The 27,562-nt window shown below is 30.3% G+C and overlaps 1 protein-coding gene and 1 long non-coding RNA gene across 13 annotated transcripts; both read left to right on the forward strand.

The window, feature by feature from the left end:
- The first annotated feature begins 427 nt into the window (after positions 1-427).
- l(3)mbt (lethal (3) malignant brain tumor) lies at positions 428-27,450 on the forward strand. 12 transcript variants are annotated; one of them, XM_087416818.1, is made up of 17 exons: positions 470-581; positions 15,049-15,128; positions 20,430-20,634; positions 21,526-21,817; positions 21,996-22,232; positions 22,330-22,958; positions 23,149-23,308; positions 23,389-23,560; positions 23,649-23,832; positions 23,929-24,127; positions 24,201-24,656; positions 24,728-24,917; positions 24,999-25,120; positions 25,213-25,972; positions 26,210-26,284; positions 26,380-26,755; positions 26,840-27,450. In XM_087416818.1, exons 2-17 carry the CDS (start codon positions 15,109-15,111, stop codon positions 26,963-26,965), a joined length of 4,203 nt encoding a protein of 1,400 aa, XP_087272944.1. In that variant the 5' UTR covers positions 470-581; positions 15,049-15,108; the 3' UTR covers positions 26,966-27,450. The 12 variants fall into 12 exon arrangements, with proteins under 12 accessions (XP_087272946.1, XP_011052652.1, XP_087272944.1 ...); XM_011054358.2 differs by lacking the exon at positions 470-581 and adding an exon at positions 14,319-14,703; XM_087416820.1 differs by lacking the exon at positions 15,049-15,128 and having other exon boundaries at positions 428-581; positions 20,430-20,544.
- LOC147910411 (uncharacterized) lies at positions 588-10,377 on the forward strand. The gene is made up of 2 exons (XR_015548466.1): positions 588-1,787; positions 2,817-10,377. It is a non-coding gene; the product is annotated as an uncharacterized LOC147910411 (long non-coding RNA).
- Positions 27,451-27,562: the final 112 nt, after the last annotated feature.

The raw sequence follows: 27,562 nt of genomic DNA on the forward strand, positions 1-27,562 counted from the left end.
ATCAGTGATCAGATCACTAAATCACACGAGACGTTAGTGGGACACATGTATATTCTATGCATGCATATCACGTGAGTTTCATGCAGATACATGTATACTTGATTAACGCATTGATACAAACTGTTTTATTTTTTCTTGTATTACTCAAACATGAAATGTATTGAATGTTTTAGATGTATCATTAATATTAATATTACAATAAGGCTGAATTATTATATACAATAATCATGTTTTTCGCATAGTTCACAAACAAGAAATTGCCATCATTTCACATTCGTGATCACGTGATCACACAGAGTGCGCTGCGTAATAGGTATTTCTTGCTCGAAGTACAACTCAAAGTGCTCGTAACTGCACTAATCTTCACGAGAGACATTAGAGAGAGAAAGACAGAGTGAGAAAATCATGGGCGGTGCAGAGAGTGTAGATGTCGAAGGAAAACATCTAAAACTGAAGAGCGGTCTGCTGGACTTAACGCCATTGCGCACGCGGGCGAATCTCTCATCGTGTTAGCGTTTCTATTACCGCGTTTATCATTGTTCCAAGACTCATCAGATGGCCCTGGTCGACAACTTTAAAACGTAAGTTGTTCATTTCTACTATTTTACATATGTACAACCCGCTGTCGGCGTGCAAAATAATTCGCGGTATTCGCGAAACATTATCGGTTATCCATTACCGTTCATAGTCACCCATGATCGCTCCTTCGACGCGTGCGTTGCTAAAATCATCGCTCTTTGTTAGGCCTGACATTCGCCTGTGCATGTATTCTCTGGTAAATATATCACAGGAGTATATATGATATCGGAGCTCACTGCGCCTCGCCAATTATGTTCTCCGTAATCGCGTTCACGGTCGAAAATTCGCATAAACTGTAAGTCCAAAGTGAACACCGTGTATTTGCACTTTACATGAACGCGAGTATCGATAGTATTCGTCTTCTTTTTTTTTTCTAATTCAGCATAGTTCAATCAATTGCGCTCTCTCGAACGTACGAATTTTTCTATCTCGCGCATTGTAAATCATCCTTTCTCAAATAGCGACTCGCATGATTAAGCGTCGATTCGCGGGGGCGGACATTTTATGACATTTTACGAAACTTTTCATTAACCTTTGATCATTATGCTAAAGACGGGGCTACGATCGACGAAATCGTCCGTCAGACATCTTATCGATTTAAATATTTTTTTTTTCACGAAGGACGTCTCTTGTACCGTCGTCTATCTTTTCTATCGCATTTTTATTTACTTTCGGGCACGCGGCGTGCAAAATTACATCTTTTCCATAACGTTTGCTAAATACAAAACGTTAAACGACTGTTTCTTATTTGCATGTAAATGTCTCGCAACTTAATGATTGAGACGTTTGACTGCATAAACATTATTCTCCATTTTTCATGGGTTCTCTGCGTTTCAACTTCAAGCGCGATTAATTTAACATTTAAAATTCGGATTGCGAGCAGTGACCGATAAAATTCTTATTCAAGTAAAGACCGAATAACACGAAAGCCACATACGCTTGTGGCAGCAGTAGTTTGACGCCTGGCTGACCTCATTGTCGGTACTCCCAATTAGATATATATATTCCAATGTGAAACATATATAGTGTGTGACTTGAATTTCGCGACTTGGAGGTTAAAACGCGAATATGCCGTGAACATTGAGGATGACTTCTTTCTTTCGCGCTTAATAGTAATTAATAGCATAGTTGGCTGGGATTCGGACTCGTTACAGATATCAGGGAGAGGACATTGATCAGCGGGATTTGGAGCAACTTCGTCGAACTGCGTACGTTTGTTAGCGACGTTGTGAAACTCGTCGGTAGAAGCGGCGCGGAACTTCTTCGACAATATTGCCGTTGGCCGATAACTTATAACTCGCGTATAAAATCTATTTATTTATTATTTATCCAAGCGAGAAATGGCGAAGAAATAGTGATGTTACACTTTCGATTTATATCGATATATCGCATTCTATTCGATTTCGTCTCTCATTGGTTTACGTTCAGGGATAAAAACGTGACGTTTCGTTTTCTTTTTTTTAATGACCACGTTCAGCAAAATATTTATTTTGCAATTGTTGAAAGTTTTCTTCGCTGAGATAGAACTATTTCTCTAATCAGTTCGAAAAAAACGAAGTTGCAAAATAAATTATATTCTGCTGAATGCGACCAATGATTTTCGAAATATATTCACGACATTTGTTTTGACTTCCGGAGATAATTAACTCTTACAATTAGTACACACGATCTGGATCTTTCGTATTCTGGATCACTTTTCCAAGTATATAATTATTAAGTGATTCTTGTATTTATTTTGACATCTTTAGAACATATTTATTTAAAGTTGTATATTTATAAAAAATTGTGCATAAATATTATAATTAATTATAGTTAATAAAATGAACAAAATTCACTTTTTCATATTAAAAATATGAAAAATACACTCCAAATACAGAAATGTTTAAAGGAAAAATATGTTCCAATACTTTAAAGTTGACATATTCCAAATTACAAAAGAAAAAATAGTTTGCAAGTATCGATTGTCAAAAAGTTTACTTATTGAGTAAAAATGATATTTATTTACAATAATTGACGTTTATTGCATTTACGTTTTAAACAATGTATTTTAATTAATATTGTGTTACAATTAGAAAAAAATATTTTGAATATTTTTTAATTTTATATTTATTACATTTTTTAAATATTATTTGTAACATTCATACAAATTTTATTTTCAATTTTTTTCAATAATTCGTGGAATTTTTACATTGTAAATGAGAATTAATTGAAAATAAAAAAAAATTAAATCTTTTTAGCTGCAGAGTTACATTCTACACGATGGAACTTTTATGTCCTAAAATGGATTTACGAAACATTCTTGTCAGAAGATACGCAGGAACGGGAACAACGCATAAACCTTGTTTTCTAGAAAGTGTTTTTTTTTTTTTTTTTTTTAAGGAAAAGAACGTAGATTTTTATTTAATAAAATGCTCCTAGTATTTCAAGAAGAAAAGTGCTGAGGACATGAATAAGCCAATCGTGTGTATTAAGAGGTAAAATAAAGCGCACTGATAGCTTGCGAACTAGTTTCCTGTGACTATATCTTCTTGAGTAGGTATTCATAATCGGTTTTTAAGATTGTCTTAAGCAATATCTTAAGATGCTAATACGTCTCTGACTAACTTATGACATCTTAAAACTGTACTTAAAACGGTCTCAAATATAAGAACTGACTATAAATAGACCTAAGATGCGTCGATTGTTACATCAATGTAATAAATTCGTCGTAAAATATCGTTTACACGACATCTAACGTCAGTAATTATAATATTGATTGATACAACTTTCACGTAAATAGGGCCATATAAACGTAGTCATTAATAATTAATTAATATCAGAGAAGCGGCAGATTATTTACAGAGATGCTTGTACTCCTTCCAGAATGTATCTATAGAAATATCTAGACTGTTATCTCCGTTAGAATAATATTTCATTTGTCGTACAATAAATTTTTCAAGTACATTGATTGACTACAGAAAAGAGAAGTTCATGAATCTCAGAAATTCTATACCTTGTAGTGTTATCAACATACTAGAAAAATTTATCGTACAATAAAATATTAAAATTTGTTATATCATAAAATATTTTTATTTCTTTTTGATGATACAAAAAAATGTTTTAGATGAAAGTAGAACAGTTTTAAGGAGGACATATTTCAGTCACGTTGTTTTTTTCTGGATGGAGATACTAAAAAAATATGAAGATTACTTCTTTAGTGAAATTGTATGTTTTTTTTACATAATATGATTTCTTTAATTATTCTATCTATAAAAATATCAAGGCAAAGACTAATAGTTCCAAAAACCAATAGTTTACAAGTCATTTTATATTTTACATTTTCTGACACATATTGATATGAAATATTAAATTTCTTATAATTTATTCATTTTTTGATTTCACTTTAATATTTTATGAACGGAATAATAAGATAAATCAATTGGTGTAAAGAAAACACGTAATTGTTTTTAAAAAATGTAGGCAAAATGGATATTTTTAAAAAAATGTAGTCAAAATAGATATTTTTTAAAAAATGTAGGCAAAATGGATATTTTTTTAAATAAGCAATTATGCATTTTCTTGATTATAAAAAAATTAATAGTTTACGTTGTATTAATTTAATATTTTATGTCAATATGTGTCAGAAAATGTAAAAATAAAAAATGTAAATATAAAATGACTTGTAAACTAATATAATATATGTGCCAGAATGAAGTATAAAATATCTTATTGTTAATTATTGGATTTTTGATATCTTTGCTTTAATACCTCTACTTTTATATGCAGAATAATTAGAGGAATCATATTATACGAAAAAAATCATATAATTCCATTAAAAAGTAAAGATGACCTATATATCTTTTTAACGCTTTTATCTAGAAAAAAAACCTAAATATGTTCTTTTCGAAGCCGTTCCAAATTTGAAATATTTTTATTATTAAGAATAAGTGAAACATTCAAGGTTTTCAATTTAAGTAGATTATCCTGTATATGTATATAAAATTTAATTTAATTCGTAACGCTTCATTAAATTTATAAATAAGTCCTACAAAACATGATTTTATATAAAAATAAGGTAAATAAAAAAATTAAATAACTTTTAAACAATAAGAGGATTGTGCTCAAAAGTATTATACTTAGACGTAGTGATAGAACATGATAATAGAACTATGAAATTTTTATTTTTGGCTTTTGAGTTGTGATACTTATATATGTATAGTAAGTTACAGATAGTGTTGCTAATTTAGTAGAATTTTTACCAGATTTGGATATTTTTATCGGAAGATTTTTAAATAAAAAATTTAGGAAAATTTCCGAATGGAGAGGAAAATCCAAAAAAGTCTAAATTACAACTAAAATCTTGAGAAAATATAAGGGATGACTTTCGAATAGAAATACTTGGAAATAGTAATTACAGAAAGATTGCAATATTTTTTTTCGATAGGAATGCTGTCTGCTCACCGAGCGATTATTTTTTTACTTATGAATCTTGACAGATCGATGAGATAAACCCCGGACACAATGTGAAGGAATAGCGATAGCGATAGAAATAACATGATTTCATCCTTCATATCTTCGCGTATTCGATATCTGATAGATTGAAATCTCTTTATTCTTTATTTCTAATTCCTTATTCCTTCTATTGTGATTGCATTTTATCGCTATTTCTTTGCATTATGTCTGGGGTTATATTATTGAAGACGGCCGTCCCTGAATAAATTTTCGTGACCGTGATAACGAAGCCCGGAGGGTCCGGAGATAATTGAAGAATGATGACGTTATCGACAATTGATATAAATTTGCGATTATTAACGATAATTATTAGCGATAAATATTTAAATAATACATTATTAAATTCATGATTTTTTATTATATAAATGCTGCATAAATAATATGTATATTTTTATTGCTATAATATTTTATATATTGCCGCAAAATTACAATTTTTTTTTCTTTATAGTTATCTCTACTGATAATCAAATTTAGACGATAACATTAAAATCATAATTTTAGATCAAAATTGAGTATTGTTGAATTTTAAACATATATATATATATATATATATATGTGTGTGTGTATATATATGTATATATATATATGTATATATATATATATATATATGTGTATATATATATATATGTATATGAAATTAATAAGTCAAATAAAATCAATAATAAAGTCAAGTAAAATGATACTATATTAGCAGTTTCTTACTCCTAATCACTTAAATTTTTGACAGTTACGTGAACTTCCAGGTGTTTTAAATAGTATTTGTCGATAGTATTAGCAAAGAAATGACTTTCACATGTTAATAAATACAAAATAATGTTAGTGCATAGCCTATGATTTCGTGACTCGTGACGCGGCCATACTTGCTTTATGTTTAGTGTAACGCCGCATATCCGTTATGGAAAAAGTGCTAATCATTTAATTTATCAGTCCCTTGGTATGTAGTATTATACTTCAAGTTTATTATTTTTACTAAGTTTTGTTTAATGTAACAGGAATAATATAACATTGCGTATTCAATTTGTTTTTTAATATCTGAAATATTAATTCAATTTAGAATTATTGGCATTTAATCTTAAAATTGTCAGTCCTTTGGCTTCCTAGTTTCTCCTATTCTAAAAATAGGAAAGATATAACCAGAGGATTGATAAAAATGTAGGGAACATGGTGTTCCTTTGATTGGTTGTATCTTTAATCATTTGATTTTATAAAAAAATCTATTTGATAGTTGTAAAAGTAAAAATATGTAGTTTGCAATATAAAAAAAGTATCAGAGATGTTTTATAACTTACAATTATATAATAATGAAGAGAATTATACTCCTATGAAAAATCATTTATTGTTTTCAAGCATTTGAATGAAGTAATTTCAAGACGTTTTTTAATCTCATAAAATGTAGGGAAAAGTGGATGAATTGTGCGCACTTAAGGGAAATTTATTGTCTTGTAATGGTTTTTCAAGTTCAAAGCGATATAAATATGGAAATAGAAACTACAAACATTCTTTTACCATTACATATCTTTATATTGAACAGATTTTCATTCAATAAGTTGTATTTGGCAAAAAGGAAAAAACGGAAAAGCGAAAAAATTTCTCGCGCGTCGGATAATTGTACGCAAAAAGTTATAGGAAATAAATGAATTATGGAATGTTGACAAAGAAAGTGGAAAATATATTTGTTATATTGCAATATAAATATATATTAAATATATTTTAAATATATATTATATATATTAAGCAAAAATATAAAACTAATATAATAATAATGCACATAGACTGTGGCAAAATGAAATGGCAAAATAAAATAATAATGCAAAGAAGAAATGAAAAAAGTTAGTGCTAGTCATATAGTATATGGAAGATGGGTAATTGTGCGCATTTCAAAACGCTTGCGTATAATTGCTCGGCTGTGACTTGACTCGATAAAAAATACGATTACTTCAACACTTCTTAAACTTAATAAATAACAGCTCAAAAGACGCACATAATAATAACATATGCAACTTTAAACAAATACATTAAAAATACAATCTTATCACTTTATTTTCTGAATGCTAAAATAATAAGAAAAGATGTGAATTGACTTTTTTGTACTTCTCTCGTTAGCAATGTCATATCTTTTGTAGTTATATTTTAAGAGGATGACCTGCGTAAAAATTTCACCACAGTGATGTGAAATTCTTCATCTATTGAAAAAGTATAAAACCAGGATGCGCATAATTACCCACTTATGTATTATAATATATAACTTATATATTATAATTATAGATAATCTTTAATATTATATTTCTTATTTATTACTGTGTATAATTTCTTTACATCATTTTACATTCACTGAGCGCTCACACTTTCATGATCTTACAATTAAAGAAATAATAATCCAATCAAATGCAAGAGCTCATTAAGCGCTCAAAGCGGTTATGAATCACAACTTATGGTACTGAATGGGTCCAATGTTTTGTGAATAAGTATTGGTGTCAACACTTTGCAATCTCCGAAATCTTATTTGATTTTTGAATGACATTAATTTTTTTACGTTTTGATGTGAAAATTGGATAAGCCTGAATTATATCTTTTATAATTGTAAATGAAAACTAAAAAATATTTTTCTTATTTTTTTATTTTAAATAATTTTACATGAATAGAGAGATGCCTTATAAGTTTGCAGTTTTTCATTGCAAATGTGGAAATAAAATCTATAGCGAGATACACACTTATTTCGATGCTATAATTTTATCATGATAAAATGAAGATAGTAGTCATCCTTTTTAATATCAAATTGGCTGAAATTGATTTCACGTTCGGAGATAACGATCTAAATATTTCTACAGAAATCTGTGAAAAATCTGTTTGAGTTAAATGTTTAAGACATTAGCCGTATTATTACTAAGGAAACATAGGTGATCTTAAATTTTATTTGAGACTCTCTAGATCTGTTCTTTTTTGAAGAATGTTTTAAATTTGTATACATTGCTATAAGTTGGAATGTAATAAATATAGGACATTTTTCAGCAAGGATACGTAATACATTCTTATTGTTTGCCTGTTAAACAAGGATGAAATGATTAATTATGTTAATCATGTCCTAGCTAAGTCAATATTCATATTCGGATCTTATATAAGAAACGTTAAATACAGTCTTAAGATGTCATAAACCAATCAAAAAGTATTAGCATATTAAGACATTACTTAAAATGTTATTACGCTCGCGCTCCTTTGATTGGTTTATTTTAAGATTGTGCTGAAGACGGTCTTAAATATAAGAACAGACTATGACTACCGGTCAGAGAGATTAGCGTTCCAAGATATTATTCGAGACGGTTTTAAAATAAGAATCAACTATGATATCGGTCATAATTTGTTTGGAATCCTTTGCCCGTGTTACGTTATACGCATTGAAGATTGAGGATTGCGAATTGAGAATTAGAATTCAGCCAGAACGAAATTAAAATTATCTGTTTGGTTGAATTCTTATCTTCAATTCACAATTATCTTAATCTCCAATGCGTAGTGTGACACAGATGTTAGAGACAAAAGTTGTTTTCTGAATTATTGGGATGGGCGATACAAAAAAAATTGATACATCAAAATATCGGTTGGATAATATGCAATATTGCTATGGATCCGATATTTTTATTTTTAGGCGATACGCGTACCGATCATATACGCACGCGTATTGATGCACAAAAAAATTGATCTTTTTGCAAAAATAATTATTGGAGATCGTTTTGAGGCTATATTTCGTCGTTCTTTTGAATAACTATTCATTTTATAATCAGAATTTTAAAAAATTATGTTATTTTTATTGCAACTAGTATTATGTATATAGTACTGATTGAAATATATAGATACATATACATATACATATATACATGAAATAAACATATATAGTATATATGTAGATAAATTTATATTTTACTTTCTATTGCACGTATACATTTTACTTTTATTTTTGTTTTATTTATTTATATAATTTTAATGTTATACGTTCTTATAATAATGAGTAAGTAGTAGGTATGGATAAAAATATAAAGCAATTCAATCCTAATCCTAAATTAATATGCGCTTTAATGGACCATAGAATGTTTTGTCTTCCAAATTTATGCTCACATGCTGTAAGCATAAATTTATCTTTTTATTGTCTATCAAATATATTAAATAAGGATGCTTTCAAGTGTTGTAAAACGGAGCATAAAACGGAATGCACCTCGTAACGGAAATTTGATATTCTTGTTCAAATATCGAGATATTAATAATATCGAAAGACAAAATATCGGTACAAAATATTGGGAAAAAAATAAAAAAATATCAATATTTAAAATATCAGCACTGTATCGCCCATTCTCATTCCGAACCGTGTTTAGCTTATTTTTTTTTTCTATTGGCAGTCTTAGTGATTAAACAAGTGTTCCGAATCCGTTATGACCTATAAATAATTTAACATTATCAGTAGATAAGATAAATATTGTTAGTAATTGAAGAATGAGAGAGCAAAAATATTTTATTTGGAAATTTAAGATCGCCATAAGGAAATGTATAATTTTCTGATAATAATAAGCATTGTAATAATATTACAATAATAAATTTTTTGTCATAATTAAGATTTTCATATCTGTCGTACAAAAAATTACCTCAAGTATCATCATTTTCTATTCAATTTTTATATTATACAGGATGTCCCAGAATGACTGCCAAATATTCGTGTGCAGATAGAGCGGACTAAACTGAATCGGAAAGTCCTCTATCATTTTACAATTTTGGCAATAGTTAACAAGACTTTAATTACTAAAAATCGCCGAATATTGATTTTCAATAATTTTTTGCTCAAGTACTATCAACTTTATAGAAAAATGGCAAGAGATAAAAATTGTTTATTTTCTTCTTATAGAATTCTAAGAATTTTTTCAGAATTTTTTATCTACTTTTTAGTACTGTATTTTCTCATTGGTTATTTTTATTAAGATGAGAAAACATACTAAAAAATTCTGAAAAAATTCTTACCTGTAATAACACTCTGTATAGGCTGCATTTGAAGAGCGCACTATCAGTGCTATCGCGTCTATCTTTGTTGTTTATTAAACATAAAACACAAAAAAATAAAACAAAGCTTGTCAGCTCCATAAGCTAATATTGCTAAATATGACTTTTAATGGACGTCAGGTCTACAATGCGTCGATAGAGTCGATAGTCATAAGTCCTATAAGAAAAATAACATAGGCTTGCAAAATTAAGCGTCTTAGGTCTTGGGAGAAACAGATAACAGAATAGTTTCTAATTTTGACCGTTGAATTCGAATCTGCCAGCGAAAAATGTCTCTATTATATATCGTCAGGTTTTTGAGATAAATGTGGTACTATAAGCAAAAAACTATGATTTTTGCCATTTTCACATTACTGCAAAAAAATTTCGAAAAAAATTTCTAGTTCAAAGTACATGAATTTTCTGGTTAAATTTATTAGAATTCTAATTGAAATAACTGAAATCCTGGCTGATATAATATTTCTAGTATAAAATCTATCAGAATTTTTACCAGAATAATTATATCAATCAGAATTCTAGTTATCTTAACTAGAATTGTAGTAGATTTAATCAGAAAATTTTCTGATCCATTTTCCACCAGAATTACTGTTTAATCAAATCAAACTATTTTTCTCAGTATATGGCTGATGCTACTGACCAAATTATAATAATATTATTATTATTTTTAATATTCTCTCAAGGATGTATTATAAAGCACTACATTTTATCTTCATAAATAGCGATTTTGTTTATTCCTATATCAGTTTTCCGCCGAATTATTAGAATTAGAGGTTTTATATCTTAAAAAGCAGTGAAGACATCATGTTACCTAATTTAATCTGTTATGAAACAGATCGGTATAAATAAGGACGTATCAAATATTTGGTATGCGTACTAATTACCAATTTAGCCCGTGTATAAGTGTTTTAAGCCTTACATAATAAATTGACCAATTACAATCGAATGTGAAAAGAATAATTGATTGTGATTCATCCTTTCTTATGATTTAAGGCTTCTTATGGCTTAAAAATCTATTGTAGACCTGGACTTTAAGACTATCGCAGACAAAATTTCTGTAACAGTAACCTTAAGACATGAAACTTAAACCGATGAGCCAATTAAGATACTGCTTTAGATCTACATATGATAACCTAACAGAAATAGACATAGCAATAAAACTGTAAAACTTATGCGTAAGACAAATTTCAACCAGTTGAAATTTGCTTTATGGATAAATTTATTGCTATTTTTATTTCAGATTACGTAGATTTAAAGCAATATCTTGATTTGCTGATCAGTTTAAATTTACGCTTTACGCTTACTGTTACGGAATTTTGTCTGTGGTAGCTCTTAGGCCTGATTGCAACGTATTTTGACTATATATAAGCGAGTCTTAGAGCCTTAGCAGAAAGCTGATTTATAATCTTAAGACAGTACCTTATGACTTAAGTATTTTGTCTTTAGTAATGCACAAGACTATTTTATAAAACTTATGTCTTAAAGGTGTATAAATATGAGGTGCCTTTAAAACATAAGTCATAAGATAGTTCTTGAGTATTGCTAAACATATAATGGGCTTTCTATAATATAATAGTATATTGAAGTTTTAAGTAACTTAAAGCCTAGTTGCACTCGTGACTTTTTAAGGCTGTACTTAAGACGGTTCTAATTATAAAATTCGAATATCACTAACTATCGCGGCTTTAGGGCCACTTTTAGTAACTCCGATTAATTTAATCGACCGATAAGATTAGTCTATTGAAATTGACTAATTTGTTATTTTATTTGACGATAGATGCGACTAGTCAATTCCAATGAACTGGATCAATCGATTAAGGCCCAGTTGCACCAATGTCACTCTGACTTTAAGCGAGACTTAAATCTATCTGTCTCTAATTAAAGCCAAAAAGAGACAGAGACAAAAAGAGTTTTAAGTCTCACTTAAAATCAAAGTAACGTTGGTGCAATCGGGACTAAGTTAATCGGAGTTGGTAGTTACCCTTAAGATTATAAATCAGCTTTCTAAGACCGTTAGGCCCAATTGCATCAACGTACTTTAATTTTAAACGAGGTTTAAAATTCTCAGTTTATCTCTTTAAAGCCGAAAAAGAGAAAGAGATAGAGAGAGTTTTAAGTCTTGCTTAAAATCAAAATAATGTTGCTATAACCAGACCTTAGAAAGCATTTATATTGGCCGTAATCATATATCGTATGATGTAATCTGTAAGAATTGACTAATCACAGTCAAGTATTCCCCTCTCATTCGAGGATCAGAAGGGAAGATGATTAGTCAATTTTTACACATTACGTCATACGGCATATGGTTGCGGCTAATATAAACGCTCCCTGTAGCAGAAAAGCTGACTTATAATCTTAAGATAGTAACCTCTGTTATGCGTGGTCTACAATGGCAGTATCAGTAATGGATGAAGTTGTAAGAGTAAGAAATTGACCAATCACAGTCGATTATTCTTCTCACATTTAACTGTGATTGATCTAATTTATTACTCTTACAACCTCATCCACGGTACGCTTAATAATATCCGTAGTTATGAAATATATGTAGTGTTTGTCCAATCATAGTTGTTCTTCGGAAGAATGACCAATCATAGTCATTCCATTCTTCAGAGGAATAGTGAATGGCCAAATATGATTGGCCAGTTTCATAACATCGATGTTATAATTTCAATATAAATCAAGCCATGTAACAGAGGTCTATGTCTTATGTCTTTAGTCCGGATCTACATAGTTGTCTTAAGCCTTAAGTCGTAAGAAATTGATCACAGGCGAATGCGAGGAGAATAATTGATTGTGATTCGTCTATTCCTTAAAACTTAAAAATCTATTGTAGATCACAAGAATGATCTTATGTTTAACATTTAATGTAATGGGCCTTCTATAATAAGCCATTAGTCATCAAATTAGAAATCAGAAGCTAAAAATTGACGACTGTGATTAGTCAATTTTTAGCTTCTAATTAATTTATTGTAGAAGGCCCATTACATTACTATTAAACAAGGACAGATAACGAATCCGAAGCATCAGAGGTATCCGATCGACGTTTCCGTATGCAGTCAATATAAGAATCGACTATGGCTGTGTTCTAAAATTCACTGCCAGTGCTGAAAATGTATAATATACGTAACGTAAACTATAGATTTTCAGCGCTGGCAGTGAATTTTAGAATACAGCCTGTGGATGTTGACCTATGATTGACTCCCAGAACATTCTTCAAAAGAGAACAGATTTTCTGCACTGATAGAGTTCCTCTAGTAAGAGTTAAGACATAAGATCAGGAGGATGCTGTTGCCGGGTGTCGGATACCGGCCGGAAACAGTACAATTTTACCATGGTTGACAGTTGATAGTCTGATTTCACGTTCGCGCCTTCTATACCGTAAAACACACCAATTCACAGATTCACTACCACATCGAAAGTATCTGTAAATGGCGGCGTTTAAAGGGACTCGAAATCTGACCAATCAGAAATCAGTGCCCCTTATGACTTCACTTTTACTAGAGGGACTTTCTGCATTCTTTCGGCGCCCTCTGGTTCCAATTCCTTATAGCTTAATTCGTTGTCCGAATGTAGAACGCATATCTAGGTTGATCTAACTAATCAGTGTGTATATATATATATATATATATATATATATATATATATATATATATATATATATCGTAACTTAAAAAAATCTAAAACTATATCTTTATTGGTTAACTTAATATTATAGCTCAGTCTCTTCTAAGGTTAAATTCATTTTGTAAGCGTTAAACGTGATTAAATCGCGTCGATTCACGCCGAAAATACAAACGGACTATCCAATGTGTTATCGATCGTATTTACGTGGTCGACGGTAAGCGAGTGAAAGATTCGAAAGCGAAATTTATGTAACTATTTTTTTTTTAATTTGATCACTGAAAACATGTGAAGTTGCCTCAAATTGCCACTGATATTTTTATGAATGATATTAAATAAAAGTATCGATCGCGCGCAATTAACAAGTACAATATACAAGAGACTCGCGCTTTCGTTGGAAAAGAGGGAAAAGGGAGAAAAAAAGAGAGTGAGAGAGAGAGAGAGAGAGAGAGAGAGAGAGAGAAACAAAAGAAGTTTAGTTACAAAGAACTAGCAGTGTGGATTAACTAGCAGCGAGTTATCGTAGCAATTTTGGTGAATTCGGCGGTGCTCTAGATACGGTAAAGTATATAATTGCATTCTCACCATCATCGAAAGCTTATCTAAATGAATTTGCATGAATTTGCATATAAAGCGTGCGCAGGAAAATTGACCAATTGCATACTTAAAAGATAGCACCTTGCATTCTACATAATACGCGCTCGAGATCTATTCTTTCCCAAGTTGCACTCGCTGTACCTGAGTGCTGTCCGCACGAATGTATTATCGGATGCTCCGGAGTGTTTAGGCCAATCTTAAGAGACTCGTTCGATCTTCTTAAGTTTGACGACAGTGTGAATAACGTTAATTGTTTCGTGAAAGTTTAAGGAAACGCGAACACCTGAAACATTTCAGGAATGGACCGTCCCTTCCATTTCTTTCTCGCTTGAGGACGCGAGAAAATATTCTTCGTTTCATTACGAGTTTGTGAGAGAGAAGGTAATAGAGAATCGTATTTATGTATATTATGTGCCGCGATGAGAGTCCGTTCAAGACCTACAATTCAATTGACATGCAGATGTATCAATTTCAGTCTCCGCGATCGAGACGCAAAGTTCATGCATCTCCAATCGATCGCGTGTGAATCGATCGTTTGCCAACTGACGTTTGAAAATTGTCGGCTGTGTACACGGTGTAATCGCTAATGCGTTACACGCATATGATATACATATATACACATGTGTATATATATATATATATGTTATATATCTATACATATGTATATATATTATGTAGATTAAGCATCCGCGAATGTAATCACAGTTAGCACCTTTCCCACTTTAGCTCGCATCGATATGGCCGCGACAGCTATAAAGAGATACCGACTGAAGCTTCACTCTACGGATGGAAATCTTGATTTATGTGTATGCGCCTTTATGCATATAAATGTATACATATAATTATCGTTGACGTTTGTAAAATGTAGTTATTGCGAGATGTAATGGTCCTTTTTTTTCTTTTAATACACGCGTTCGCGCGGGAAGCGAATGTAAACAAAAAGACGCATAAAACCACGTTTTTTGTTCTTTTTCGGTGAAAGTGATTTAAACCATAGTACGTTATAATTTTTGATTTACTGATTAAAAGAAGTTTCCTTAGGCAAAATCATAAAAAATAATTTTGCTATAGCACTATTTGAAAGTTATTTTTCGGACTGAAAAGTATCTTTATCTACTATTCATTTTTTTAATAATTATTCCTTAATTTTGATGCACAGAATAATGAGACGAATTAATTGATATAAAGAAAATACATAACTAAAAAGAAAATCATGCAATTTGCAATATGCATACTTGTAAAAAACATTTTTTTAAATAACTGTCTTTTCTTTACATAGTTGATATATCTCATTATTCTATGCATGGGCGTAGCTAAAAGGAGGAACCATGGCACCTCCTTTAAATATTAAAAAAATAAAAAATAAAAATAATTATAAATTTTTAAATTAAAGCTATGAATCAAAATTGGTTGTTAATTATTCATAATTAAAAAATTATTTAAAAAAAATTTTTTAAAAATAATTTTAATTAAGATACTGTCATATTAACAAACGCATCAATCTACACAGAAATTTTGTTTAATTTCTGTGTTAAATTTAACACACATGTCCCAAACGATCCACCCAAATTTTTGTGTTCATTTAACGTAAGATGAATATGTTAGAAAGTAACCTAAATATTATGTAAAAAATTAACACAAGAAACATAATACTTTGACAAAATTTAAAGCAAATTTTATTAAATTGACACATAATTTTATAATGTTAAACTTTATAATATTTAACTGAAATTAGATACTACTTTTTTTATTTTTAATTTAAGCGATGCTTCTGTGATATTTAACATATGCAATATATAGATTTAACAGAATTCTGTTACAAAGAGAAAATAACACAAGGTATCTGTATCTTTTTACATATAAAATATATAAATAACTACAGAAAATATTTTTTCAGTAAAATTAACATTTATATTAAATTAATACACACATTTTATTCATTTATTCTTAGAATTTATGTTTTAAAATTACATTATTTTTATATTATTTGTTTACTTATCTATAAATTGTGTTATTTTAATACTGAAAAATGTTAAATTTTAATTTTTAAACACAAAATATTCAAATAACACAATCATATTATGTTTAATTAACACTCAAATATGTTAAAAATTCAATACAAAAATTTTAACTAGGATTTGTTTTAATATAAATACAAAATGTTTTTTATCATGTGTCGTTAAGTCAATCTTCAATATTAATATAAATAAATTATAATTATAATTAAAAAGAAAACAATCTTTAATAAAAATATTTACAAAAAATTACACATTTATGAGCTATATTTAATGAGTATTCACGAGAAATTAATTTTGGAAAAGAAAAAAATTGCAGGTGAAAGTTATAGAAAGATTTTTTGCTTTCGAGATGAATAGTATTATGAATTTAATTTTTTTTTAGTTCAAAGAATCAGTTTATAATTATAAAAGATAAATAAAGTAAATTATAGTAAAATAAATATGTGATTTTGTGATTTACCTGTCAATAATTCATTAAAAATAATATGAAACAAAACAAGTTGAATAGTCTATATCACTCGGGACTATTTCTCTTCTGCCCGGGTTCAAAAGTTTCAACTTTAATTTGGCCCCTCAAACCAAATCTTGAATACATTTTGTGCATGAAAGTACATTTAAAAAAAAAATGAATAGTAATAAAGACTGGCATGCTTTTTTTCCGAAAATAAAATGTATTTTTTCATTCAACTTTGACATCTTAAACCTGTTTTACTTCTTTTATCTTAAACTAAGTCGTTTCGGATATATGATTATATGAAGTTTGGTCTTGAATTTGTTTAAAAAATATCACTTACTAAAATAGAATGATTAGTATTCACTCTATATATTTGCCTTTTACAAACAACAAAATTTCCAAATAAAAACTTATACCTACTTGAGTAAAAATAAAAGATATCTGTAAAAGTTTTTAACAATTTTAAGAATGCTTTAAGAATGTTGGCTGTATAATGTAAGCTAAAAAAGAATATCAATGAAACAATTAATCAAAATAAGTTGATATCAACTAATATATTATTTTGAAAATTTTGCATATATTATTTCGCATATATACTCTGAAACTAACTGCAAAAAACAGAATAAATAATTTGATTTATAATAATTTGATTTTACGCAGCAAAATGGCATTATTTTTTTGCAGAACAATAACTTTTAAATGAATAAATGTAATCCAAATAAACTTTTGCACGAATATGTATTATTGTTTGATCAGTATATATTTTAAATTTGATTTAATTCTTAATGTTTACACTTTTTCATCAAATTTGCAAATAAGTATTATAAAATGCGATTTTAAATAAGACTAACAATCAAGACTAATAAAAAAATTAAATAACTTTTAATAAGAAAATTATTGTTCAAAGAAGGGTAGAAATTTTCGGATTTTGTTACCGCTCGGGGATCGTTTTATTTCTATGTTTTCTTATGTATTTTTCTTCGTAGAAACCGAAAATATAATCATTATAATATAAAAAAAACTTAAGAAAAAATTGTATATTAAAACAAAATGAAAATCCTTATTCGTATCATTATAAAATCACTATAAATTATGCTTCAATAATTTATTTATGAAATTAATTCCAAATTGGATCACATGTGAATAATATTGCACTACAAAACGTTAATTAGATTATATTTTTCATTATAACATTTGACATCTCGGTACTCTTTTCTCCAAGTAATGTGCAACACTTATATATATTTTTGGTTTCTAAATAATAGGGAGCATACATCTAATGTTGTGACTGTATGCTTTCTATTATTTATATTTTGTATTTTTAAGCCACCTTCAAACAATTTAAATTTTATTTTCGGTTTCTACGAAAAAAGATATATGTATAAGAAAATATAGAAATGAAACGATCCCTGAGCGGTAGCGAAACTTTTGAAAATTTCTACTCTCTTATACAGATAATGATAGAATAATTTATGACATTTGTATATTTTTGATAATGTTTTGAGTTATGATCTATACATCCTATACTTCTTTTTGCTCGAGCAACAATTTAGAGTAGACCGAGGCGAATTGAATCACAGGGTGAATTGAATGAATGTAAAGAGATATTAGTTTATATTTGTCGTTAATTTTATTATTATCATTTTGTTTCAAACGAGCTGGTTTTGAAACAAAAGAAATAAAATTAATGACAAATATCGACTAAAGAGTTCCGCTCAATTAAAGAAAATATAAGAATTTCAACCTGTCATCAAAAACTGTATTCTATAGTACATGATTTCTGACAGATTGAAATTATTATTTCCTTTGCTTGTCTCTATTCCTTTGCGGAGTCTCTAACTGTCTTAAATTTTATATTGATCCGATTCGCTTCAGTCTGCCCTATTTTGTATTCCATACAAACGAATCTTCTCCAAATTTTTGTTTGTGACAAGGAAATATACGTATTGCTGAATTGATATTCTTGCTAAGATGGCGTCCGTTTTCTCCGCTCCTTCCATTATTCGTTACAGCTGGATAAAGATACTTTTCAGTCCGATTAGACCGGAAAATATACAATTTTTAAACGATGCTACAGTAAAATCTATCAATTTTTGATGGTTTTGCTTATGGAAAAAACTTTTCACCAGTGAGTTAAAAATTATAGGTAACATACTACAGTTTAAACCAATTTTATCGAGAATCGAAAATCCATGGTTTTCTGCGGGATCATTCGTTTTAAATTTTTTCTCTCTCTGTTTTTCTGTCTGTTAAGTGGGAGACGTTCATCGCTTTTCTGATAACGAACAAGCGCGTAATTATCATCGACATATCGATCCATACAATCAGCGATCACGGAACGATTCGCGAAGGGACGGGCAGGTTTTGGCCAATTCAAAAAAAAAAGATTGACATAAAAACGACGAAGAAAGAATATTGGTGATGCTGATGCGGCGCGATTGGCTGGCGCGGTTGCACCTAACTGCACCGAGTTGCACTCGCTGACTGTGCAGTGCTGTGCAGCCCGCGGTGACCAATGGGAGACGAGCTGTCGCGCCGTCGCCACTGCGCGTTCGGCCTATGGGGACGTAGCCGTGGCATACAGGACTTAAGAGCTCAAAAGATGTGCTAAAGTTTTTGTTAAAAGTATATGAACGGCGTGGTGGAATTGTTTGCTGTTTGCACGCGCGGGAAAACGCTGCGTGAAGGAGTCGCGGCACGCACGAACGACGACGATCCCGCCGTGGGTTTCGGGCTGCGCATCCGTTATTCTGAAAAGTGCCGTGCATAACGCGCGTTGCCCCCTTCATCGATGAACGACTCCGAACGATGCGCGACGGGCGGTACACGAGTCGCCAAGTTTGAATAGGAGACTCACGAACCCTATCCACCGATCGCGGCAGCATGGGTGCTTTTGCACGAAACCGCCTCCGTCGTTTACGCCCACGGTGAATTTCAAAGCGTGAAAAGTGATGTTGGAACGTGACTGCTGTATGCTACGGATACGACGGGTTCGGCGCGCCATTTAAAATTGTGCTACCATATCTCGACGAGAATACGTCGAGCGTCTCCGATGCATGAATTCGCACGAATGAATAAACACGTCGTCTCGTCAAGCGTTTGCATTTTTCCGCGAACGAGATATTTCGATATTCCTCGCGAATTATGTAACTAGTAACGACACGATATGCCGATGATAAACGCTATGTCCGTTAGGTTCGTAAAGTTGCTTTAGTGTTGGGCCTTTAGAAAAAAAAGCGTCGTGTATTAGACTTTGTTTAGTACATTACCCATTTATCGAGGTTGAATGATGATGGAACATTAAGTTGTGATTTATTTCACGTTTTCACGAAACTTCGTTTCAAATTGATCAAATGAAATAATTTGTGTAATTGTGATGTAATTGTTTAACTATGCAAAAAAATAACATATCGGATAATTTTAAATACATTCTCAAGCTTCATACTTTTCATTTTTTGTTTTGATAGAAAAAAATTATATTATTGAGTGTGATAATTCATCAATTAATTTTTATTTATTTCTTTTTGAGTGTCATTCTGATTTAGATATATATGAAACGTTTTTTAATGTTAAGTGTTGAAGCGTGAAACAATGAGATAACACAACTTTGTCAACAACCGTCTGTTTGTTAACAGAATGGAAGAGGAAATAGTAGTAGACGATATAGATGAGAGTAGTGCTACGGATACACAGCAGGTGGATGATCCAGCCACGTCTGTAATGCCACTGTTATATATCCAACAAAATAAAGTACGTTCTACCCAATCGTCAAATATAAATCAAACTATTGTTTCACCTAACACACAACTCGCTGCCATTATTAATCCAGTTAATAATCAGGTAATTATTGAAAGCATGGTGAATGATAATGTGTAATGGTATCTCGTATAACACTGGCTTTCTATTCTATGATTTATGTGGCGAAGTTGAGAACTTCTATAGAGATTCATTTTTGCAATTTGTATCTTATATAAGTTTATTATAATGGATGAACATATAACACATAATATAGGTATACATATTCCAATCATATTCATGATAACCTAAAATTAAGTATATATATCTTTTATCTACATGTTGCACTTATATGTCTTATACTTTATAATAAGTTATAACTTAAATGTTATATTTTGCAATAAAATATGAAGTATGAATATATGAGTACAATTATAAGTGATAATATAAGGAAGCAAAATATAACAGTGCTAAATACAGTACACACGCATACACATATATACAATATCCATACACAATACGTACATATATATATATGTATATAGATCTTATAGTTTTATAAGATACATAGGTGGTAGCAGTGAGTGATGCAGTTTCTTATAGTAAATATAGATTTGGTCACAAACACTGTATACAGTGTGACTCAAGTGTGAAGAGATGTGCATAAAATTAATCTATTGATTTAATTAATTTTTTTGTTGAAAAAATATGTTTTTTAATATTTATAATTGTTAAATTTAGTTGTACTTTATGATCAATGTTAATTTTTTATTTTACCATGCCAAGTTTATTGACAAATTAAAAGTGAATATTAATTAGTTTAATGTTATTTGTAATTAATATGGATATTATGTAAAAATTCTCATATTCAAATTACTTTGACATTAAATTTTGGAGAAAATTATGACTTTTAACATTTAACCAAATTAATTTTAGATAGCAAGTTCATTTAACTTTTATGATTAAATAAAATAAGGTATGTTACTTTCATTCTAGATTGTGACTGGACAAAATAAGGTATTTATACAAGGGCCAAGTCAAGTAGCTACATCTCAAAGTAAACAACACATCGTGATTCATCGTCCGATAAATACTGTGAGCACTGCAGCTACTTCACAAACTCAAAAACATATTTTACTTAGAAAGTCAACATCTACTGCTCAGATATTGCCCTTAAATACGACGCAAGGAAATCAAACTAATGCGCAAGTAGGAAAGCATACATTTGCATATTTGGGAACTCTCATTAAACCTAATAAATCACGAGAATCTGTTGTTATACCTGCAGGTAAGAATTTTTTTTACTTTATAAATTTTTTAATATAACCGCTTTATAATTTGTCAACTTATATGTGATATACAAAAATTACTTTAATATAAAATATATAGCATTAAATTAATTAAAAATTAATTTAATATATCAAATGCTATATATCTATGCATTTACTTACTTGGCATTTTAATAGGGACTTTAACACCGGCTCAAATAACGAAACCCAAATTAGTAATTACTCCAGTAATATCACAATTAGCTCCAACACCAACAAGTACTACAAGTGGCTCTCAGAGTCAGGCTAAACATATGGCGAATTTAATATTACCAGTGAATATTTCTCAGCAAAGCGGTACCACAAAACCTAGCATGTTCAATTTAAAAATTAATAATGGTCAACTTAGTACGGAAAGCAAAGGTACCATAACAGGTATAGAAATACATTTCTATTTAGTGTAATTATTGATTTACATGTATAGTATTTCAAAGCAAAATATAAAGTATATTTATTACTTTGCGCAATTTAGTGTTACGTGAATCAAAAACGACAAATTCAACGACACATCCTCCACCATTGCATCCAATAAAAATGAGCCTTTTAAGTGCAAACAAGAACAATTCTAATTCCATAGATAGTATAAAAATCACTGAAAACCCGGATTCAGCTGTTATCACGCCAATTCCAAAAAAGGAAGATAATCAACCAGAAAAACGGAAAAAAACAATTAGCAACATATTACGAGGTTCTACTGAAAAACGGATGAAAAAGCAACATATTCCAAAATCTCCGCAAGACAGTCTAGCTGATTCTAATTATGCATTGAGCAGTCCAGAATCTGAACAAGACAAAGATAAAAAGACTCAAAATGATGATGACATTACATTGATTAAAGTTATTCCTAGTGAGGATAAAGTTTCGAAACTTAATACGAATATGGATGATGATATAAGAATAGAGATAATTAAAACTCCAATAAACTGTAATACTGAAGTAACGCCAGACAATAAGAATGAAACAAAGAGTAACAATTGTGATGAAACAAAAGAACAATTGAATCAGAACAATACTCTGAATCAGAATAATATACATTTTGATGCGTCTAAAATTTTGGACTGGAAAGATGGTGTTGGTACTTTGCCTGGAAGTAATTTACAGGTAAAAGAGTTGTATATATGGTAATAAAAAATAAAGAGACTCTAAGTTTGTGTATATCTAGAATTATGAACAATAGTAACAATTTTAGTTATAGTTTTACAAGTAACAGTTTTATAACATTATTAAAGTATTTATATATAGACGTATATATGCACGAACAATCATATTCATTTTTTTTACATTTTTTTAGTTCCGTATGAATGAGTTCGGCATTATGGAAGTAGTAGATGAAGATGAAAGTAGTAAACAAAATAAAGATGGTATAGGTGATAAAGAGAATGTGTGTTTAACACAAAATTCCTCAAAAACTAGCTCAGGAATTGTTAATAATACTAATATAGAAAAAAAAGGTAAATTACAAATAGTACATCTCGATGGATATATTAGATGTAAATATTTATATATGACTAATGAAATATATTTAATTTAGCTGATGAAAGGAAATCTAGATCGGTAAATGCAGATACTGTATATCATTGCGAAGCTTGTGGATGTTATGGATTAGCTGCTGAATTTGAAAGTCCAATATCATGTAGTCCTTCCTGCACAGAAGTGATAGAGGCTAAAAAACAGCCTGCAAATCGAAAAGATAAAGATCCAAAGTATGTATTATTTATGTATCTTAATATATTTTAATATATAAGTAATTAAATAATTATATAAGATTTAACTATTAATGTTTTTTTACAGAGAAGTACGCATAAAAAAGAAACGCAAAAAATTATTACAAGAATCGCAATTATTACAAGGATCAAAGGAAATAGATGAAAAATCTGATGAAAAGATACAAGATAAGACAAAGGAAATAGATGAGGAAAAAGAGGTATTGGCAAGTATAGATGACGAGATCCAAGCAGATTCACCAGAATCAAAGGTTAATCGAGCATAACAATTAAATTATTAAATATAATTAAATTAAATGCGTTAAAAATTAAAATATTATAATTTTTTAATTTTATTTTATGCACAGTTTCCTTGGCAAAGAGGGAAATCAGGTTTTTCATGGCCAAAGTATCTTGACCATTGTAAAGCAAAAGCGGCGCCTGTTAAGTTATTCAAGGATCCCTTTCCCTATAGTAAAAATCATTTTAGAGTTGGAATGAAATTGGAAGGTATAGATCCAGAACACCCTTCTCGATATTGTGTTCTAACCATTGCCGAGGTTGTAGGTAAGTCAGCAGTTAAAGACAGCATACATATTATAGTATTATTATGTGAAATTTATAAAATGTGTGTATTTAGGTTATCGAATGCGTGTGCATTTTGACGGTTATCCAGAAAATTATGATTTTTGGATAAATGCAGATAGTATGAATATATTTCCTGCTGGATGGTCTGAAAAAAATGGCAAGAAATTAGATCCACCAAAAGGTTACACATCTGGAAACTTTAATTGGAATGCATATCTAAAAATCTGTAAAGCGCCTGTGGCAGCAAAGAATCTATTTCCGAATAAAGGTGCCTTGCAAACTGTCTTTCCCACAGGCTTTCGAGTGGGCATGAAATTAGAGGCAGTGGATAGAAAACATTCTTCATTACTTTGTGTCGCTAGCATAGCAGGTTTAATGGATTCTCGAATATTAGTCCATTTTGATTCTTGGGACGAGGTGTATGATTATTGGGCTGATGCGAGTTCACCATATATTCATCCTGTTGGATGGTCTCATCATAATGGACGCGCCTTGATGCCACCGAATAGTAAGAAATTTGAAATTAGTGTAATATAATTTATTTATTCTTTCATATGTAATTATAATATCTGTGATTAGCTTATAAGGATGCCAAGTCTTTCACTTGGGACGCATATCTGAAAGAAACCGGCTCAGTGGCTGCTCCAGCTAGAGCATTCAAGCAACGCCCACCTTGTGCATTCAGACGTGGTATGAAATTAGAAGCAGTGGATAAGCGAGTGCCACAATTAATTAGAGTGGCAACTGTAGAGGATGTGAAAGATCACCAGTTAGTATTGACTTCATTTTCTTTCTGTGTGTATTTTTATCTTTTTAGCGGGATAGTAATTATGTATTTTTTAAAATATAGATTGAAGATTAAATTTGATGGTTGGCCTGATAATCATGCCTATTGGGTTGATGATGATTCACCTGATATTCATCCTGTGGGTTGGTGTGTAAAAACTGGTCATCCATTGGAACCTCCACTTAGTAAGCTTTTATTTTATATTATACATATTATTTTGCATATTACAACATATTTTAATTCGTAATGTCATTGATTCATTTTCATCAATACATAGTAGATCAGTTGACTGATCGACCGGAATGTGGCACGTACGGCTGTCGAGGTATAGGACATATAAAAGGACCTAAATTTGCAACGCATAATTCAGTATCTGGTTGTCCGTATTCTTCTCAAAATTTAAATAAATCAGTCCAGTTGCTTGATAGATACAGTTTGGCGAAAAACAACGACTCCCACGAAGCCGATGATCATGAAATGGAGATACAGGAAAACTCAAAACTAGAGAAGACTGACAAAAAAACAGAAAAATCTCAAAAATCCGATAAACTTGTGCCCTCAGACGATGGAATATTAATGATCGAAAAGGAGAAACAGAAAGATGGCGATTCGTCGGATAAAAATGATAAATCTGGAAATACATCAGACAATGATAAATTTGAAAATACATCGGAAAATAATAAATCTGAAAATAGATCAGAAAATGATAAATCTGAAAATAGATCAGAAAATGATAAATCTGAGAATAGATCAGAAAATGATGAATCCGAAAATAGATCAGAAAATGATAAATCAGAAAATAGATCAGAAAATGAGAAACCTGAAAATACATCAGAAAATGAGAAACCTGAAAATAGATCAGAAAATGATGAATCTGAAAACAGATCAGAAAATGATAAATCTGAAAATAAACCAGAAAATGATAAATCTGAAAATAGATCAGAAAATGATACATCTGAAAATAAACCAGAAAATGATCAATCTGAAAATGGATCAGAAAATGATAAATCTGAAAATAGATCAGAAAATTCAGACAAGTATGTTGAATATAGTGAAGTAACTCTCTCTCTCTCTCTCTCTCTCTCTCTCTCTCTCTCTCTCTCTCTCTCTCTCTCTCTCTCTCTCTCTCTCTCTCTCTCTCTCCCTCCCCTCTACACGCGCGCGCGCGCGCGCGCACGCACGCGCACACACACACACACACACACACACACACACACACACACGGCATTGTTGTAACAATTGTTATTTTTATTTATATCATTTTGTTGTTTCAGATCTAACAAGTTAAAAAATTTGCACAGCGACGGACAAACGGATGATGATGAAGTTTCGAAAAAGCGAAAAAAAAGGTTTGTTACTCAAGACGTAAAGAACTTTTAAATGTTATATATTCATATAATATTAAAATTCAGTACATATTTAATACATATTAATATATTTTTAGACATCAAAATTCGGAGGAACCTTCGTTTTCCGTTTCCAATATTACAAATGGTGATGTGCAAACTTGGAATGTTGCGAATGCTGCGAGTGTTGCGAATGTTGCGAATGTTGTGAATACTATGAATGCTGCAAATGCTGCATATGCTGCAGACATACCTGTTAAACAATTGCGTAAAGAATTATATCAATCTGTATATAATCCTGGATATAATCCTTTGCCGAATGCACCGCATATATGGGCGAAACATAGCAATGCCTTAAACAGAGTAGTATCGAAACAAACCACGAATCCACGACGATGGTCTAATGAAGAAGTGATTAAATTTGTACAGAGCATGCCTAACTGTGCAGAAGCTGGGAATATTTTTAGACAAAACGTAAGTTTAAAAGAAAGTACAATAATATAAATAATTAGTTTAAATAATAACGATATATTGTTATATTATTATTTGTTATTGCAGAATATCGATGGTGAGTCATTTTTAATGTTGACTCAAGAGGATTTGGTATCGGTACTACGTTTGCGACTCGGCCCTGCCATTAAGTTGTACAATAGTATAGTTTTATTACGTCAAAAAGCATCTTGAATTAAATACGAGCAGCGGAGCATATATCCTTGACTGGCGAATGATGTAGCAGTTATTGTGACAGGATATATCGCCTATTATTTATTTAAAACATTAAAGAAGTGTAATGTATATTTTTTTTTGCCAATAAATTTCAGAATTGTCTCTTAACCGAGCGAGCGAGCACTCGCAAGTGCCTAGTGTTTTAGACAGTTCTGAAATAATTATCTAAAATCTTCTATTTAAATCGACAATCGATAGAGAAAGAATTATTACAAAATCGAAATTACATAATTTGTTTTAATTTAATAATTCTTTGAATCAATTATAGCATTTCCTGCAATGCGATGAGACATTTAGAACTCGTAGGGCATTGATTCAAGTACTTACGACCCGATATGACGTAATTTTTCGTATATGATGTATATCGAATCGTGTACAAATGTAAATATTGTTTTAATTATTAGGTATTGTAATAAAAATACTTATGCAATCTTTTCACTTAATTATACCGAGTATTTCTAAATTCCAAAATCAACTCACTGCAAATTACAAGATACATTTCCCATGAAAAACTTGCATTATTAACGAAACAAGAATACCTAAAATATTTTGGCT

The sequence above is a fragment of the Acromyrmex echinatior genome, chromosome 2, assembly GCF_024713525.1.
Source record: "Acromyrmex echinatior isolate Ae372 chromosome 2, ASM2471352v2, whole genome shotgun sequence".
In the NCBI taxonomy this organism is placed as follows: domain Eukaryota; kingdom Metazoa; phylum Arthropoda; class Insecta; order Hymenoptera; family Formicidae; genus Acromyrmex; species Acromyrmex echinatior.